This window comes from Octopus bimaculoides, chromosome 11, assembly GCF_001194135.2.
Source record: "Octopus bimaculoides isolate UCB-OBI-ISO-001 chromosome 11, ASM119413v2, whole genome shotgun sequence".
In the NCBI taxonomy this organism is placed as follows: Eukaryota; Metazoa; Mollusca; class Cephalopoda; order Octopoda; family Octopodidae; genus Octopus; species Octopus bimaculoides.
Window position 1 is genome coordinate 56,027,705 of NC_068991.1, and position 19,867 is coordinate 56,047,571.

Below are 19,867 nucleotides of genomic sequence, written 5' to 3' on the forward strand. Positions count from 1 at the left end.
ATATATATATATATATATATATATATAAATATATATATATAGAACTGAATGTGTTATTATCAAGTCAATATTTAATTTTTTTTAAATATATTATTATGCCTTATGAAGAGTACATTAATATTCTGCTTAGGAATTCTTTACTTTTTGGTTAAAATATTTAATTCCTTAGTTTGTATGCATTCTAAGTTTTAATATTACATTGGCTTTAGATTGGTGTGCGTGTGTGTGTTTTAGATTTGTATGAACATTATATGTTTTTGTGCAATATCATCTTTTTCATGGTGATTTTCTAGCATGACCACAGCTAACTGGCTGAAGCAAGTAAAAGACTAAAGGGTGTGCATGCATACATGCACGTACATAAATTTGTTTCAATCATTTTTGATTTTGTCAGAGGTGAAAAAAAATCAAAGAAGAATTTAAATGAATTTGAAAGTTGATATCTTTTATCTTTTACTTATTTCAGTCATGGGACTGTGGGCATGTTGGGATACTGTCTTGAAGGATTTTGATTAAACAAGTGTACCCCAGTACTTATATTTGGAATCTGGTACTTATTCTCCTTGGCTCTTTTGTTGAGCTGCTAAGTTTTGAGGGTGTACACAAACTAACACCAGGTATCAAGAAGTAGTGAGAGGGCACACACACACACACACGTGTATGCATGTATATATATGCAACAGATGGGTTTCCACACAATTTATATCTCTCAGATTCACTCACAAAGCATTGGTTGGTCAGTAGGTAGGGTAGAAGGCATTTGCCCAATGTGCTGCACAGTGAGACTGAACCCATAACCACATAGTTGTAAAGCGAGCTTCTTAACTATGCAGCCATGCATATGTGTATAAATATATTTTTAACTCTGCTTTTGGAAGTATAGAATTCTCTATTTAGTCTGAATACCCTTGTTCCCACAACCAACCACATAGTACGTGATTTTTTTTTTTTTTACAATTATACACTACAGCTTATTGCAAATTATATTGCAGCTTATTATAAATGTGTTGCAGTTGCTCATGAGAGAAATAAAACAATTTGTATTGTTTTTCTGAACAATAGTAATAATTTCTAACATTTGATAGGTCACAGATATGTAGTGCATGATGTATAATTAGTTTAATCGACTCTGCCATGCTATATTGTTTGTTACTTTTTAATTGTGACAAATTCTATTTTTTAAAGTTTGATTGCAATCATTTTTTGGAGGGAAATATTATTTTATAACAGTTAAGAGTATAAAATGCATTGTAAACTATATTTTATATTTTAAGAACTTCAAAATAAGTTAACAACAAAAATAATTTAATAAGTCTATTCCTTGCATCTTTTTTTTCTTATTCTTTAATTTCAGTTTCAAACTTCTAATTCTCTAATCCTTTCTTTGTTAATTTTCTAGATTGATGAGTTACAAGATTGCTACATTGTTAACCAACAACTCCGTGAAGGTAATTTAATTTTGATAATTTGGTTTATCTCATTTTTTTATATCCTGTATAACATAATATCAAAGTTGGAATAATGTCTTTGATATGCAGCATATTCCATAACCACATGGCCATCATATCTTTTATCTTTTACTTGCTTTAGTCATTAGACTGCAGCCATGCTGGAGCACTGCCTTGAAGAATCTTCTAGTTGAATGAATCAACCACAGTACTTATTTTTTTCTTGAAGCCTGGTATTTATTCTATTGGTCTCTTTTGCCAAACAGTTAAGTTATGGGGATGTAAACACTTCAGCCCTCATGGAGGCAAATACAGACAGAAAGAGAGACAGATAGACAGACACACACACACACACACACACACACACACACACGACGATCTTCTTTCAGTTTTTCATAAGGCTTTAGTTAGCCTGAAGCTAAAATAGAAGACACTTTCCCAAGATGTCACACAGTGGGACTGAGCCTGGAACCATGTGGTCGGGAATTATTTAAAGATAAGACCAATATTATTTCTGCAAGGTGTCTCAATACATTTACAAATGTTTATAAAATATGTAGATAGAAATGATGAGGTACACATTCTACACATCGATGTTCAATGTTATCATTTATTGATTGGTTGTAATATAGTTGTCATATATGTTAACTATAAGTGCAATGATAATACCAATATGATGTATTGTTTATTTAGTTATTGCAATGGTAAGTTGTGTCTGTTGTGCTGATTTCAATAGTGTGTTGTTAAGTCTAAATATATCTATGCTACGAAGGACACCATTTCAATGTTTGAAGACAAGTTTTAGATTCCTCTCCTACATTAAGCTATGTTTAACTCGCTCACTCTCTTTCCCCCTCCCCCTCTCTCAGTTATTTAATATTTAGTGAATTTATCACTCAGTATTTAAGTCAGTGATTGTATAAATGATGGCATTTTGATACAAATGGTAATGTCAACCTTAAAGGAGCCGTAAATAACAGTGAAGAAGTTCTGTTTCAAAAATGTAAACATATATCGTAGATATTCATTCACTAGGAAGGTCCATAGATATTTGAAAATATTATAAATCAAATAGAACAATTGGTGTGGCTGTGTAGTTAAGAAACTTGCTTCCCAACCATGTGGTCTCACAGTCGGCCTCTTCTGTTGTAGCCACTGGCCAATCAAGGCCTTGTGAGTGGATTTGGTTGCGTGTATAATTTGTGTTTATGTGTTTCTTTGTCTTGACACCATGCAATGATTGTAAACAAGTGTCATCGTCATACAAGTGGTGTTGTTTGTTTTTAGTCTTGCATGAATAATTTGTCTGGCTATGTGGAAATATTATCTTGCTAGGAAACTGGTGAAAGTTGATGACAGGAAGGGCATCCAGCCATAGAAAATCTGATTGAACAAACTTCATCTGACCTATGCAAGTATGGAAAAGGGGATGTTGAATGATGATGATATTATTACTATTGCTCTGGACATAATTGTAAATGTTAATGTCCTTTTAGCTTTCCTTGAAAATTCAGGTATTAGCATAAATCCATACATATAGTTTACTGATTAGGACTGGCTAATCTAGGATCAACTTAGTAAGTTGACAATACTGAATGTATTAATTCTCAGAAACCTACCATAATCAATAAGTGTTTGATAGTTGTGTGACCATTCAAGAAACTCAATCCAAACACTTGGCTAATACTATCTGTGTGTGTGTGTGTGTGTGTGTGTGTGTGTGTGAGAGAGAGAGAGAGATAAGCTTCATAAATTATTTTCTCCCCCAGTGAATTTGTTTGAGTTTTCATAAGTTTAAATTAAGCTTCAATTCTATTTTCTATATTATTTAACAGGGGCTCGTAACATGGCTCGAGCATATGCAAACACACCTGGCTATAAGAAAGGTTCCTTAACCAGTGTGAAATATGGTTTTAAAGAATGCTCTCAGGTAAAGTTATTATTCAGTTTGTTATTTTTTCATTGCATTGCCCCATGTTACAACTACCTCAGGTTATGAAATATTGTGCATAGAAAAATTGGAAACAGTGACCACTAATTTCAGGATATGGTCTGTAATTTCACTCTTATAGAAACTCGCATGAATTTTTAACAATTAAAAATTACTCTTTCACCAAAATGCCACTTCTTGATGTTTTAGCAAAGAGCTGTATAGTTAAAAATTTGGGAGACTATAATCGTTATACATTCACACATACACACACACACACACACACATACATATTGTGTGTGTATGTGTATGTATGCATCACTATAAGTAAGCACTTATGGAATGTGATGTGGAACTTTTCATTGAGAGTTCTTGTGTGTGTGTGTGTGTGTGTTTGCATGTATTTTCTTGAATTACATTGATTTTCTGTATTGTGTATATATGCCTAAATCAACCTTCACTATCATCATTGTCTATCATCTACACCAACAAAACCATTATCAACACCAGAACCAATTCAACTACCTCCATTACCAATCCACTAACTCCTTAATGACCAATAATAACAGCAGTATGAACAAGATAAGTGACTATATCTAAGATAAAAGACAATAATATGAGATAATGCGGTACTCTAATGTATTTAAAAGTTCAATGAAATGTCTTTGATCTTTGATCATTGAGGATTGACTTGTGATTAAAGACTGCTCCCCGCATCACCAAATCAGTACAACCAACAGTACTACCACTAACCACCAACTTTTGAATAGCCAACTGGCAACAACAGTAATAGTCCTAGCATGTTAGAAACGTCTGTAGCTACATATATTGTATGTCAGCACCACAGTGTATGTGTAGTCAGGAGATTTTATAGCTCAAGCTAGAGGTGCAAGGAGTGAAATGCCTATGAGTGTGGTAAACTCTTAGCTAACTGCAATCATACAGTACTTTCATCCACCTCATTTCTTCAACCTTTCATATCCCCATTTTCATTCTTACATCCATAGGAATAAGATGACAATTTTTTGCGCTTGCAAAGGATTTCTTCTCTTATTTGAGGTGGATAATTCTAATTGAAACCACTGTTGGATTCATCTACAAGCTAAGATGTCTTGAAAGAAACTATCAAGTGGAACTGAAAGCAGTTGTATGAAAAGGAACCACAAAGGAATTACACTGGATGTTAAATTTGATGTTTTTAAAAAAGCTTGATGCAGGAGAGAAGAAAATCAGTAACATTATCAAAGCATTAAAACCTGCAATGTTTACGTAGGGAACAATACATGACAACAGCCAAATTTTCAGGGATGCATTGCTTCTGCAATGCAAGTTTCTCATTTGATTCCTTTATCTCAATAAAAGACAGTTTTAGATATGTAGAAGAAAGGTAATTTTATGTAATAATTGTTTAACAGAAAATAGCATTTAAATAATGCATATCTCAAATACTTTATGCTTAGTTTTTTTTTTCTGTGTGTGTGTGTGTGTGTCTACATAAACATTTATCTCCTGGCTGAAAGAACACTTTTATTTGTTATAGACTATTCAAACGTTTCAACAAATATTTTGGCTGTGTTTTTTTACCTTTATAATTTTTTTCTAATGTTTTATTCACTTATGTAAATTTTATAAATGATGTTTTGGAAATATCAGAAAGGTAAACACCAGCATTGTTCTAGACTTGTCACCAACTATCAGAATTATTGGAATATTATTGATGTCCATTGGGAAACATTTGAAATGAGAGATGTTAAGAGTGGAATTCTTGTTTATTGTTTTGCTACAAAGCTGAACAGCTATAAAAACATTCCAACCTGTGTTGATTACAATTGTGGTGGAATATTAGAGAAGACTGTACAGAAAAGAAAACAAGAGTCCAAAGAAATTTAAAATTTTAGCCATTATTTAAAATTTCTTAAATCTTATAAAACTTAGATATCATTTATTGAAACAAATTATGCAAAGTTTTCAAATCTTAATATATTTTGCAGTTTGTTTTATTCCTATCATTCATGTAATAGTCCATTTTCTGTGTTCAGTTCCTATTTTTACTTTCATTTTTCATTATACTGTTCCTTTCTGCTTGATATTTCCTTTTAGTTCCTCTTTATCCATCTTTATCTGATAAAGTATATTCTGTCAGAACTGAATGCTTTAGAAAGTGACTGCATGATAGAGGGCAGCAATTCTGAGGAGGAGGGATTCAACAAAATGTTTGATGCAGCATCTGGGAAGTGAGACACATTAAGAGTAATAGGTGGAGGAAAGCTAAGTGGGACAAGTGGGCCTGGAAAGAGTATGAAGGCAGGTAAAGAAGAGCAGAGGTTATTACTGTAATTATAGGCAGAAAGAAGAACCAGCTTGTCTGTGAGTTATTGCTTGAGGTTTGTTGGGATTGAATCTTTGCCAGTTTGTCACATAAGAAGTTGCTGTTTGTACACCTGTTTCAGAACAGCAAAACTTGATGCTTGCTATGATGGTGATCATCATCATTTAATGTCCATGTTTCATGCTGGCATGGATTGGATGGTTTGACATGGAATATATCATGCTCCAATGTCTATTTTGGCATGGTTTCTATAGCTAAATGCCCTTATTAATACCAAACATATTACAAAGTGTACTGGGTGTGTTTTTTTTTTTGTGTGGCATCAGCACTAGTGAGGTTACCATGTGGCTTGCAAGACTATGGACCCTGAGAGTTGAAGGTTAAAGTATGAGAAAAAGCGCAGAGCAGAAAAGGTCTCTTGCTAGTGAAGAGTTACATGGCTATTCGCATTTCAGAAGAGTGGATGGGGATGATTGAGTTGGGTCTGGAAGAGGTAAAAATAGTAATGTCAGAGTGAGCCCTCAAGGTGTGAGGGTCTAGAAGTGAATAGAGACAGAAGGTGCAGAAGTTTGGGTGGGTAGAGGTTGTAAGAGTGAAAGACAGGGAATGAGTGAAGGGTGAATATAATGAGTGTGATGAAAGATAATAAGTTGTGGAAGTAGGGAAGATTAGGTGATAACTGTAGAAATTGGACTGAGGGGTAGAATTGTGGGTAAGGTGTGTGTGTGGGACGCATGGGTGAAGAGCAGCAGAATTATAATGATGTTACAGTACAGGGGAAAGATATGAGAGAGAAAGAGAGAGATGATATGTGGTTTGGTGGGTTGCGAGTGGGGTAGGAGAGGTGTGGTGCATGGGAGAGTGAGATATTGTGATAAAGAAGGAGAAATAATTTGGTGGCTTGATAAAGCGGGGGGGGGGGGGGGGGTGCCTTGTCTGGTACATGAAGCATATGATCTATGGGGTGATGGAGAAAGTCACAAAAGTGTGAAGTTGAGGCTTTTTTACTTATCAGGAAAGAAAAGTAAGAAAGATTTTTGGCATAGGCTGTCGGGGTGGGATTAGATGGACTCCTTGCGAGCAAGCAAGCAAGCCTCAAAATTCCATGAGAGAAGCAAGTGAACCTCACACTTGTATGAAAGAAAGATTATTAAAGAGAACAAGAACATATTGGTGAGAACATGAGTATATTAAAGAGGAAGCAAAAAAGAAAAGAGCAGCTTTAGCACATTAGAATTTAAAGTAGTGACTAGTTGTAGTAAAATCAAAGATAGGAAAGCAGAAATTTGTTGCTTATCTTGGTGACCTTTACGCACTTTGTTTTGTTGCCATACAAAAAAAAAAAAAAAAAATGAAAATAACACTTTAAAAGTTATAGCTTTAGCTGGAGAAATATAAGATATGGACTCCAAATATTTGTGAGTTATAAGCTATGTTAGTTATGCCTTAGAAAAAATGCTGAAATCATGATATGATAAACATCATGAAAGTAGTTGAAACTTCCAAGAGTACCAGTTTGATTGCCATTGGCTAGGTTTGTGCCTTGGTGTGCCATTTCGAGAACCATTACTCTTGTCTTATTACCTCTACCTTAGCGAAGGCGGAGGTATTGCTTGCGGTTGTGTTTGTTTGTCTGTGCACAAGATATCTCAAGAACTGGTGGATGAATTTGGATGAAACTTTCAAGGATGTTTGGTCTTGTGACTGGCATGAACTGATAAGATTTTAGGATTGATCTGGTACTGGACAATGATTCTGGATTATTTTTCCTGTTTTTTTGCTTAATTTTTGAGAGCAGTTGGGTTCATTTTTAGTATTCTCATTTGTGAGAGCAGTTGAGTTTATTTCAGACATTCTCATTTTAAAATTCATCTCTGACTAATCATTGAGAGGATGTTGGTGTTGCCTTGGTGGAGGTTTGCGCTCTCTGAGTGCTCGTTATAATTCATTTATAGACTTAATTAGCATAGTGTAGTCTTCAACTGGAGAAAATGTTACGTGGCTTGTATATGAAGCTGGTGAGTGGTGTTATATTGAGCATATCAAGCAAGCAGTGCTTATCAAGTGTGTTGTCTGGTGTCTGAATGAGAAAAATAATGTTTTAATTTTGTTTACCTGTTTAACCATTCTTAAATAAATTTATATACTTCTTTCTTTTTCCAGACAATGTGTGCTATTGAAGCTCAGTTAGAAAGTATGATGGGGACTTTTCATTGTAAATTAAAAGGTATGTTGAAGGATGTTTTAAAGAATTGATTTTTGTCAAAAGCATTTTGCTTGTGAAAAATTGCAAAAGATGTATAAAATCCACTTTTTATTATGACATGATAGTAAAAAAAAGCTCTACAGAAGGAAGAAGTGACGCAACACACTGTAAAACACTTGAAACATTTAGCAGTACCCCAGTATGAACACAGCCAACTCGACAGAACTATTGTTCTGTCTTTGACTTTCATATGAATGACAGAGAATGTGAATTGTAAACATGCATCTAATGAAAGAGGAAGAACTCATTGTTATTTATATGTTTCTATGTATATATTTATTGCCCACAAGGGGCTAAACATAGAGGAGACAAACAAGGACAGACAAAGGGTTAAGTCGATTACATTGACACCAGTGCATAACTGGTACTTTATTTATTGACCCTGTAAGGATGAAAGGCAAAGTCAACCTCGGTGGAATTTGAACTCAGAACGTAACGGCAGACGAAATACTGCTATGCATTTCGCCCGGCGCGCTAATGTTTCTGCCAGCTCGCCGCCTTCTATGTATATATGTTTCTATGTTTAGTGTGTCATTTGACTCTCTGGTTTTAGGTATTTATCAACTTGCTGTAATTACATGAAATTGAACTTGAACTGTTGTTTATAATTGTAGATAATTACTGTTAATTCTAAAATGAAGGTTCAAGTAAAATTTGAGGAAAATAAGCAGGCTTTATACTAGGAGAACTGGTTGATGTTGCTTGCTCCATACCTGGTTTGATAAAGCAGACATACTCGAAGGTGTTCCAGCTGAGACTATCCTGTCCTTTTATGAGCAAAATTATATATATGGGATTACATTATCTCAAGTGACTTTTTTTTTTATGATGATGGTAGCGTGTGATTTAAAGATATAGCTACTATTTTTACCAGATCAAGCAAGTGTAGAAGTCCATTTGTTGGCTTGAATTTGATGATTAGCTACAGGTTACTTCTGAAGAAGTAACTCTGTGATCAGTGTCATTCCAGTTGTGACCTTCTTGTCTATTTTTTAGACTGTATCAGTGACGACAATATTTAATTTATTCTGTTATTTCTGATACATACTGGGTATGTATTAAAATTATTGTTAGATATAGGAAAACAGATTTTAAATCCTCCACCACATGTAGCGAAAATCCTGATCTATATTAAGTTTATAAACTCCAATTATTATATATGGTCCTTTAAATTTATGAAGACCAATGAATAAAAGATTTCAGCATGGCTTTGTTGATTTTATACTTGTTAATTTATGTCATCAAAAAAATAGCTGAGTAATTCTTATTGGTTAAAAATAAAGTGTGAAAACAGTGTAGTGGCGAGATATCTGAATGAATAAAGTATTGAGCTAACAGTTTGTAAATGATAGACAAAATTATATCTACAGTTGGAGATTATTGCTTGTAGGCAAAAATACTTTGTCTCCCATGTCTCAGTTCATCAGAAATAGAAAATATATTGTAGAGGAAAGATACCCGCAATAAGATTGGTACCTTAAGCAGTGTGGCAGAGTATATCTCCCATCTTCCTAATACAAGAAAATCCTGGCTTTAACTCCTGTAGCACTTAGAAAGATTTCAACAAAGATTTGAAGAGAAACCTATCAGAGAGAGAGATTGCTTGCATGTGTGTGTGTGTTTGTGTTTGTGTCATATCTTGGTTTCTGAGTTTTCGATCAATAGTCTTAGAGTTTTGTCAAATCTCAAGTGGAATTCATTAAGATGCATCAAAATATGACTTTATATTTTCTTTCACTTTCTCCAAATAAATGCCATAATGCTATTTTTAATGAACCGTCTCTCTCCCCTCCTACCTCTCATACATGTTTGTTGACTTTAATGTGACTATTTAATCAATATTTTCTATTGTTTTTTCATATTTTTAAAATTAATTTATTATTCATGACATTTTCTTGAACTCTGTTAAATGTGCCTGAGGTAAACTTCTTGTCAGACCATCTGCATCTCATTGTATTTTAGTCTCCATCTTAAATTGAATTCATTTTCATATTTACTTTTAAGCAATTTTTGGAATTATGTGTGCGTGTTGATGTTATTACTTTTGTCTTTATCTAAAATCTATTTATCAAAGGAAATGATTCTAAGAATTTATACCTGTCATTGGAGGCACCAATTTGAAAGTCTTGTCAGTTGGATTTTAATGCTATACTTGTTGATTGATTTCAACAAAAGAATTAACAAAAGCTTATAGTTACTTTGAATGGAATAAAATGACTATTTCTAGGCTATGTGATGAGATAGGGCTTATAAACAGATATAAAATGAGATACTGTATTAAAGACCTATCCAACCATACTAACATAGAAAAATGAACACTAAAATGATGATGTAGGGGATTTGGAGGCATTTGATCTTATGGTCAAACTTGATAGTCAAACTTGCCTCAGCATGCTTGCAGCCTAGTGACTGAAACAAATAAAAGATATAGATACTGCCACTAACAACTGTCATATCTGATCTCTCCTTCTCTTTGTATTTGTCTTGTATATATTTTATCAACCCTGGAAGGCTGAAAAGCAAAGTTGATCTAGTTTTCTCATTCTCTCTCATAATTGCAATTCACTATCTAAAGAGAAATATTTGTAATCATTGTTTAAAATTGGTTTGTTGTTCTCCCTTGTTCTTATCTCATTATCAAAGCTGAGAATAAAATCTCACACATACCCATTTACCCTTCACATACGTTGCTGACAAAATTACAGCTGTCATCACACTCTAACACCCCAAATAACTGTGCTTGTGATCTGATAACTTGCTAACTGACGGCACTGACAATATTTGGTATATTTGTTGTTTGAACAGTAGCAACAGTTTAGCCAAGCTTTCTGATCATTATAATTATTTTACCTTTTTAGTGTTACTTATAATTGATTTGTGTGGAGATATATATACAACTTCTGATTATGTCTGTGTGTGTGTGTGTGTTTTAAATTATAGAAGCTTTAGCAATGTTTGTTTCTTATGCTAAAAAGCACTTTGGGACAAACCCATAGATTTTAGCCATCACTGCATGTGTAAACTAATGCATTGCACAGTTGCAAATAACTATCAAGTTTCACTGTAGACAGAAAAAGTGAAATTGGCTGTACTGTAGATTTTACTAGTGGCTTTAAATATAATTTCACATTGGTCATCTAAAAGAAGGATCAGTGACCTTCAGTTGTCTGAGTATGGGTGCACAGATCAATTGAATTAATCAAGATTGGTGAATGATTAACAATGATTTACCTGTGTGCAATCTCTGTCAGTTTCACTAAGCATATTTCATTTTGAACATGTTGATGTTTTTATTTTTATCTTTATATTTTTCTCTTTTTTTTAATGCTTGTTAAAATAGTAGACTTCCTTATAACCTGCTATAATAGGTAAAAAAAAATATTGAGAAGTATTCCAGCTATGACTACCAAGTCAGTATATTACTTAATAGCATTTTAGAATTGGCAAAGATTGGTCCCATAGAATTGGTGCTGTATCCCACATGTTTTGACTACAATAAATTGTGCACTACCCAGCATGCCGTGGCTTACACACAATACATTACGACATCACACAACTTACCCTAATTACTATACTTTCGAAAATATGTACATATAGGCTCAATATTATGTATATTCTATATGCACATACATACACACCTTCATACAAAGCTTACTCTTCATTACCAGCATCACCTCCCACACATGCTTGCAAAGTTCCCCCAAACTAGAAACCCTGTAATCCCATCCAGTGGCTAATACTGGCAATGTTGACCCACAAGAGAATCAAGCCACCCACCCCTACACAGCATACCCTGATTGCCTTATGGACCCCAGAAAATATTTTCCGACTGTTTCACTATATCCAGTCCCCTTTACCCTCTCTGCCACTATATACAATATACTCTGAAAGATATGAAGACACAATCCATATCAAAAAATTTAAAGAGCTCTTCTGGTTGAGTTTGTAACTACAGTCCTATCACTTCACCAAACAGAACATCCACATCGACAAATAAAAATAGAAAATCCTAAGAATCTGTCAGAGCATAAACCATTCTTTTCTTCCTCCCTTCCTTGTCTTTATTTCATTTATATTCACCTTCAGAAAATGAAAGTATTGCATTTTGGCCTTCCATACAGAAGGTTGATGTCATTAATATCACACAACCTGTATTTGTCAGTTGTGATGGAAAAGCACAACTGGAAAGATTTTTGCAGCCTACACAAGTGAAATTCAAAGGTCATTTTCAAAATTACTCTTTGTTTTGTAAAAGCATTTGAGAATTTTTCAATGCAATTATGACTCTGACTAAATTCCCTCCTTCCCTCTCTTCATAATTGTAAAAAGTCAGCATAAATTATAGATGGAATATTTTTTCTGAGATTACATTGAGTGTAATTAACGATACATATTCTACATGAATCCTACACAAATAGTGTGTGTGTGTGTGTGTGTGTATGATGGCAGTAAACTGGCAGAATTATTACTATTGGTTGAAGTACCTTGTGTAATTTATTTTGGCTCTTTGTTTTATGTTCTAAGTTCAAATCTTGTAGAGACTTAATTTGCCATCTATCCTTAGATGAAGTATCACTCATGTGACGGGATGTAAACTTCTTTTCTAGCTATCACAGCTTGGACATTTTTGGGGGTCAAAAATGGGAAGGTTGAGTAGGTGCCTGTGTCTACACTCTTATAAATAAGTGAAGTAAACAGCTGTATAGGATTTACTGAAAATCTCTTGTAAAATAATTCTAATATATGTATATATAACCTTTCAGAGAGGTGTCTCACCAGTGCATTATTCAACTATATCTCACATTTAAAGAACAATAATATTAAGAATTATATAGTTAATGGGTCTGTTATAAAACACATTTCCCTACATTAATAGTTCCAGAAGTTGTGATCCCTGCTTGATCCTCAACAGCTACAATGGTATTTTGTAACTGTTGAGGATGTGGCTCATCTTCTAGGCTGTAGTTTCTGGCACGGAATTTCTGGAACCACTGTTGACGCTGGTTTATGCTTACTGTCCAATCCCCATATACTACATTAATATTCCTCACACTTTCCGTTGTGTCGTTGCCTTTATTGAACTCATAAAGCAAAATATGTCAAATATGCTCCTTTGTCACTTCCATTATAGCTATGAATAAATAACTGTTAAAATCGAACTGCACTCTTCAAAACTTGCACTAAGAATAAGTCAAGGTAAAATTACTACCTGCCTTTATAGCAAGTTTATCCCATCCATCTCCAACTTTTAGTTTGTGCAATTGAAAAAACTTGCATCATTTATGGGATGACCCAATATTTGTCATCAAAATTTTCATCACACTAACTGCAACTAGGTCACTGACACAGTTCTATTGTAGCTGGTAGATATATACGTGTGTGTGTACATACACAATCATAGTTTAAGTTAAGCATGGAAAGAAAGACAACAGCCATGACCTTTTTCAGAGACCATGCATATTATGTTATTGCGAGTTTATCAATGGTTATGTCCTCTGTGAGTGGTGATGACTATGCCACCTCTGTCCCTGGCTCATTTGAGTGAGGTCATTACTGTCATCAATGCAATGTTTTATGTTTTCACCTGGCATACTGACAACTGATTGATGTTGTGTTGTCACTCTCTCTCCCTCTCTCGTGTCACTGCTGCTTTATGTTGTGAATTTAAATTGCTACAATGTCATTGCTGTTTGGTTTGTGTGTATGTGCACTTGTGTGTGTGATTTGGTAGATGGTCGGCACTGTTTAGTGTGTATGTATATGTGTTTGTGTATGTTTTGTTAGCAATATGTTCTGATGAAACTATCCCTTACTATTCTGTATTTTAATTCTTTGTTTAATTCTATGTCAATAAAAAAATAAATAAATAAAAATTAAAAAAAACTAACAAACTAAAACAACCAATGATGGTGTCAGTATTCCACTGGATGTATTCACGAAGTATTGATAATGTTGAGCTTTGAATTAGTTAAAGTGTAATCTTGGGTGTAAATTGAGTAATAAAATTGATGGACATTCTACATTTTTTCTGCTTCTGTGCCTGTATCATGCATATGATGTTGTATGGTAGTAAAACACAAGTAGTTCAAAATCAATGGTACTACAGTGACTGAAAATAAACAAATTAATTTTATTTTATTGGATGTGTAATGTGAACCCTGGAAATAATTGAATATTGTTGAGGAGGAGATATGTGACTAGAGAGATAATGATGTTTGTACAGTTTTACATCTATTCTTTCATGCTTGCTTGCAAAAGTTAGAATGTTTTTCTTTTGTTTGAACTATTGATTTTGTTGTAACAGCTGGATGCTCATCCTCCTGTTACCTGTCCGGTGTATTTTCATAAGTTTGTCCTACACATTCATGCTTGTTTTCAAACTTTTAGTTAGTTCTTGTGTCATATGTTCCGAATTATATAAAGCTTTCTTTTCATAAGTCCCAAGTGGTGGTTGAAAAAAATTGGGATTGTCTATCATATATGAAGCGTGGATGCTAAGAAATGTGTCCTATGTATCACATGTAATACACAGGACATGCAAAGGCATGGATGATGTACTTGAGGTTAAAATTTGGGGCTACTTATCACATAATAATGAAATCAAATATTGAAGTCAGTGAGTTATGCAACCAGAGTAAGACCTAACAACACCTCTCTCTTGCTTCTTGGCTGACATATGTTCACTTCATTAATAGAACAGTAAACAAATAGAAAAATTTGCATGTAGTGAGAAAACGATGCAAAAAGGATCTGAGAAGAATAGAGAGTTGATAGTGGATGGTGCTTGAGGTAATTATCATAGTAGAACAAGGATAAACAATATCATTTAAAAATAAAGCTTCAAAGATATTTTAATAAGCAAGGGAGCGATATTAGTGGTGAAGAGGACCTCTATAGTTCATTTGAAGTGGCTGTTAAAAATTTAAGAAAATAAAAATATATTTAAAAAATGATGATTCCTGATGGTGGTACATCACTATATTGAGATTCACTATAGAACAATTCCTCTCAAGAAGCAACTAAGCTCTACAGTGAAGTCAGGTTCTGAAGTGAGGTGTACTGAAGGCTCATTCAGTCTAAGAGAAGACCAACAACAGTATGGTGAGGATGGTTGTTAGGCTAGCTATGATGGCAATGATAATTATTTTGTTTACTCCTGTTAGTATATTTATTTTATTGTTTTGTTTTCACTATTGAGTAATCTGTTTCCTTTTATATTTTTATTCTCATTATTTAGGAATGGCTGGTTTCGCACGCCTCTGTGCAGGAGATGTATTCGAAGTTACTATGCGCTATGGTACTCAGAAATGGAAAGCAAAAGGCAAAATAGAAAAGGATGGTTCTCAGCGATGGGATCTTCCAGATTTTGTATTCAAGACATTGGTTGGAGACATCATTAGCTTAAAGGCAAGTGTAGTACATGCACATATGTACATGTGCATAAATATACCATATTTGATGGTATATTAGCTCTTTTTTCAAAAACAATTTAAAAAAAAATTCACCCTGTATCCTATGTGATGAAACTAGGCCTCTTGTAAGCTTTTTTTCCGAATATGCGCTGCTGAAATCGGGGTTGATTTGCCTGTGAGTTTTGTATGTCATCATATACAGTACTTAAAAGGCAGCACAATTTCACAAATATTCAAATTCAAACATGTTCATATTTACACATGAACACATATATGCTGTCATTTGCTCAAACACACACTCACACATAAATAAAATAAATGGTTCTTTGCTAGTTTTATCAATGAATATTGCAGTTGTTTGATCAACTGAAATACTTATTCATTGACTTATAATGTTAATAACAGACTATGCCACAGCGTGTTGTACATTTAATGTAAGTCGGAGGCAGAATCAGTATGACAAAGTGTATGACATAGCTGGTCCTTTGATTTATGGGGGGAGCCCATCTGATGGGGTTCCACTGTTTCTGTCCACCCAGTTTAACTCAAAAGGCTTGGATCTACTTGAGGTTATCATAAAAGATGCTTGTTCAAGATGCCATGTATTGATCAACCCTGAGACCTCATGATTGTGAAATAAACTTCTCAAACACTCAGTTGTATCTGTGTGTGTGTTGCATGCATGAGTAATTATATAGACATACATACATTGTTTATTTGTAACAATTTTCCAAATCCAGACCATTAAAGTTAATTAATTTTATTATTACAATAATTCTTAAAGATGTCTCTTCTGTTTTATTTTATTTACACATATACAGGCAGTGGAATTACGGAGTCTTAAATCTGTTTTGTTGGGAGAAAAGAAATGTGAAACCAAAGATTTATTCTCAGCTAATCCACAGATGATGACTGTTAGTATCAATCCAAATGGCTCTCTGAAACTCAGCATCATAGTAACATGGAAGTAAGACAATTTTTTTTTTTTTTTTACTTATTTTCATTATCAAATCTGTTCCTCCATATATAAATTATTCTTGCTGTTAGGATTTTCTGTCATATACAAAGGTCAAGTTTGTTATCTGTAAAACAGGGCTTTGTAACTTAGCAGAAGGAATCAGGTTTGTTTATCATCATCATCCCTAAAAGTCATCATCTGAATAATATATAATACAAGTATGCCTTCTTGGTTATGATATCTATATAGGTTTTTCATTTGGGGAATGTTTCTGTGAGAGAGTGTGTGTGTGTGTGTGTGTAGGAAGGTTAAGAGGGAAACTAACTTTTGTATTTGGAAAGTGCACAGGTACAATAAATGCTGAAAATGTGCAGAAAATAGACTCCATCAGTTGCCAGAGCAGGGCAAGCTAGAGGTAGAAGATAGCTTAGATGGCTTCTGTTATCTAGGTGACCAAGTTATTGTTGTTCTACCTTATTTGAAATTGATATTAGAGGTATGATTGCATGATAGAATCATTGGCACTTCAAATAAAAATGGATTTAATTAATTTTGTGTTTGCATAGATAAGTATAAAAATATTCTTTGATTTATTATATGCCAAATAGATTTTGTTATGATATTTTCATAAAATTTAGATCTCAAGCTGAATTATATGCCACTGAAGTAATTTTCTTTGAAACATCTTCACTTTTCAGTCCATTGGAAGGTGTGGATGAAAGTCTAATAATTTATGAAGTTCCACAACGCACTCAAGACACGCCACGACGTCGACCGGTCTCTGCATTAGCAGTGAATGGACAGTACTCTCAATTGGTAGGTCTCTTACTGCTAAGAATGTGAACTTTTTTATCATCAACTCCTAAAAATACTATTCTGTAGATCTCTGCACCTGTTGCTAAATCTTGAACAGTGCAAAACTGTACTTCAGTTAGGCTGTTGTTGTTTTTTTTTTTTGTGGGGTGGGATCAAAAGCTGGAACTAAGCATTCTTCTGTGTAAAATTTTTAATGAAAACTTCTTGTCAGAACACTTCCTGTTTGCACCATGTTTGTTTATCATTTGCATTTTATCAAGTAAATTTCTCTGGATTTATGCTCCCTTCAAGTTTTGAGCTTAATACCAGTTAATGTCTCAAGGTGTTATTATCTATTATTCATTTACTGATGATTTGATTAGGAAATTGATCCCCAGGAATCAACATCTTGTAAATATACGTGGAACACATAAATTTAACTGTATTCAACCTTGGCAGTTGAAAGAATATAGCAACAGGAAAAAAATCAATGATAAGTAAAAGCTACATTAACATTGCACACCAATGATAATTGTATTGTATCAGCAAATTTCATCCAAGTTCATGCAATGGATAAGTTTTTATTATTTTATACTGGATTACTGTATTTTGTCAAAATTTAGTTAGTAAGAAATTCATATAAAAAAACAATCATTTTCTTCTCATGCACCCATCTTAGATGGAACCTACTAAAGGTTATTCATTGAAGAAAACAAAATCATATGCAACACAAAATGATTAAGAATATTAAAATTCATATAAGGGTATTAAAATTTTGTAAAAATATTTTAATCCCACTAGGAAAAAGAAGTATATATTCTTGAAGTAATCAGCATTGCCTTCTAGCATAAAAATGGCTTATACATTGTCCTTGTCAACTTGTAAGAGTTAATCTCAGCTAAAATTAGGTACTCAAAATAAGTACTTCACCCTTCTTATTTACAGGTGAATTAAAAAATTCATCCAATTTTAAAAGCATCCATTCTCACGTGAATAAAAAATAAGTTATGTAAAAAAATAAAAGAAACTATTCAATTCTTACATATATTGTGCTGATATAACAAAGAAATTTTGTAATTCTTTTTTCTAACATACACTATTACACCTGTTGAATTTGTATCTGATTAAGGATTTTTTTATGCTTTCATTCCATATACATAATACCTGTTGGTTGGTTATATCTCTTGTAAATTAATCCCTTTTCAAGTTACAAAGGATCCATTGAGACATTAGTGTTAAATAGATTTCAGCATTGATAAGACACTAGTATATTATGGCTTTTCTTTTTGTGCCCCAGTATTTCATTAGCAATATAGACATGAAATATTGCAAATTCTTTTAAACATAATAATTTGTTGGATCATTTTGGATTTGTTTGTGAGTCATATTAGTTGTGTTATATTATAATAATTTTGTTTTGTTTCTTTCTTTGTACAGTTTGGTAGTCAGTTAGACCTGCTTGGCCATGAAAGGAGGTACTCCAGTCCCGTGTCATTGCCTCAGTCAAAGGATGATAGTTATATTCTTTCATCGTCAAGCTCTTCATTATCTCTTGCTGCAACAGCTTATCCAATGAATGACTCTGATAGCGCTATCTATATATCTCAACTTCCACAGCGCTCAGCTTCTCGATCAATGTTGACTGGCTCAGCTATGGCTCTTCCACCCCCCTTAACTACAACGGGACATTATCCTTCAGGACTGGCACAGCATGCAGTGTGTGCATATGCAACAGATGCTTCTAATTTGGAAGATGCACTTAATTGTTTAAGTGTATCACTTGAAGATGTACGTGGCCGATACCAAGAATTACAGAAAATTGAGGAATTGGTTGATGTTTTACGATGCTTATTAAAGGTAGGCCAACTTCTAAATACAGTATTTTTTTATTATTTTCATTTCTGTGTTGATGCTGTAAAATTTCTAGCAGAACAGCAAAGAACCAGAGCTTTAGCTCTACCATGTTTATTGGAGTTGCAAACAGTATGAGAAATTTTAAGTGAATGCTATGGACTGCTCAAATAGTTTAATAGTTGATAGTCTTGAACAACACTTAAGCAAAATCCACACAGTTGCTACTCTATACTACACTTTACAATCTCTGATGATCTCTCAAAGTGACCCAGTTAGCATTGCTAAAACTGAATCACAATAACTAAGTTATCTCATTAGAGCCAGAAAATACTTCATCTTTGAATAGTTGCTTGAATAAGACTCACGTTGGAGCACTTCGTAACCACTTTATCAAGGCTCATTTGTCCCAGGCTCACCCACCTTTCTCTGCTTGTGACCCTTATTTTGCCTAATTTCCCAGAGTCTGCACTAAACTTTTCACTCCCTTGCCTACCACATTTTCTCTACAGACATTGCTGTGCATATATACATATATAAACATATTACAAGAATTCTTTTACGAGAGATTTTCAGTAAACCCTATGCAGCTGTTTCTTTCCACTTATTTACAAGAGTGTAGACATAGGCACCTACTCAACTCTCCCTGTTCCTGATCCAGCAAAATGCTGAATAACCAGTATATCAATCTCATCTATCTGGGAGGACCAGCAAATATCTGATATTGTTCTTTGCCCTCTATCTTGTTAAAAATAATAATTGCTGTTATCTATGTCCCAATTAGTGTCTAAATTTGAACTAATGATTATCCAAATTATGTGATTTGTTTGCCCATAAATTTATCAGCTATACTGTATGTTGAATATGACAAAAAAACA

The 19,867-nt window shown here is 33.7% G+C and overlaps 1 protein-coding gene across 8 annotated transcripts in view; it reads left to right on the plus strand.

The window, feature by feature from the left end:
• Positions 1 to 19,867, plus strand: part of LOC106876994 (rho family-interacting cell polarization regulator 2) — a 195,091-nt gene that overhangs the window by 147,761 nt on the left and 27,463 nt on the right. For all 8 annotated transcript variants that reach the window (XM_052971867.1, XM_052971869.1, XM_052971868.1 and 5 more), the window contains 7 exons: positions 1,400 to 1,448; positions 3,284 to 3,378; positions 7,871 to 7,934; positions 15,211 to 15,384; positions 16,211 to 16,352; positions 17,042 to 17,159; positions 18,576 to 18,995. In XM_052971867.1, coding sequence (XP_052827827.1) covers positions 1,400 to 1,448; positions 3,284 to 3,378; positions 7,871 to 7,934; positions 15,211 to 15,384; positions 16,211 to 16,352; positions 17,042 to 17,159; positions 18,576 to 18,995 — 1,062 coding nt within the window. The remainder of the gene's footprint in view (positions 1 to 1,399; positions 1,449 to 3,283; positions 3,379 to 7,870; positions 7,935 to 15,210; positions 15,385 to 16,210; positions 16,353 to 17,041; positions 17,160 to 18,575; positions 18,996 to 19,867) is intronic.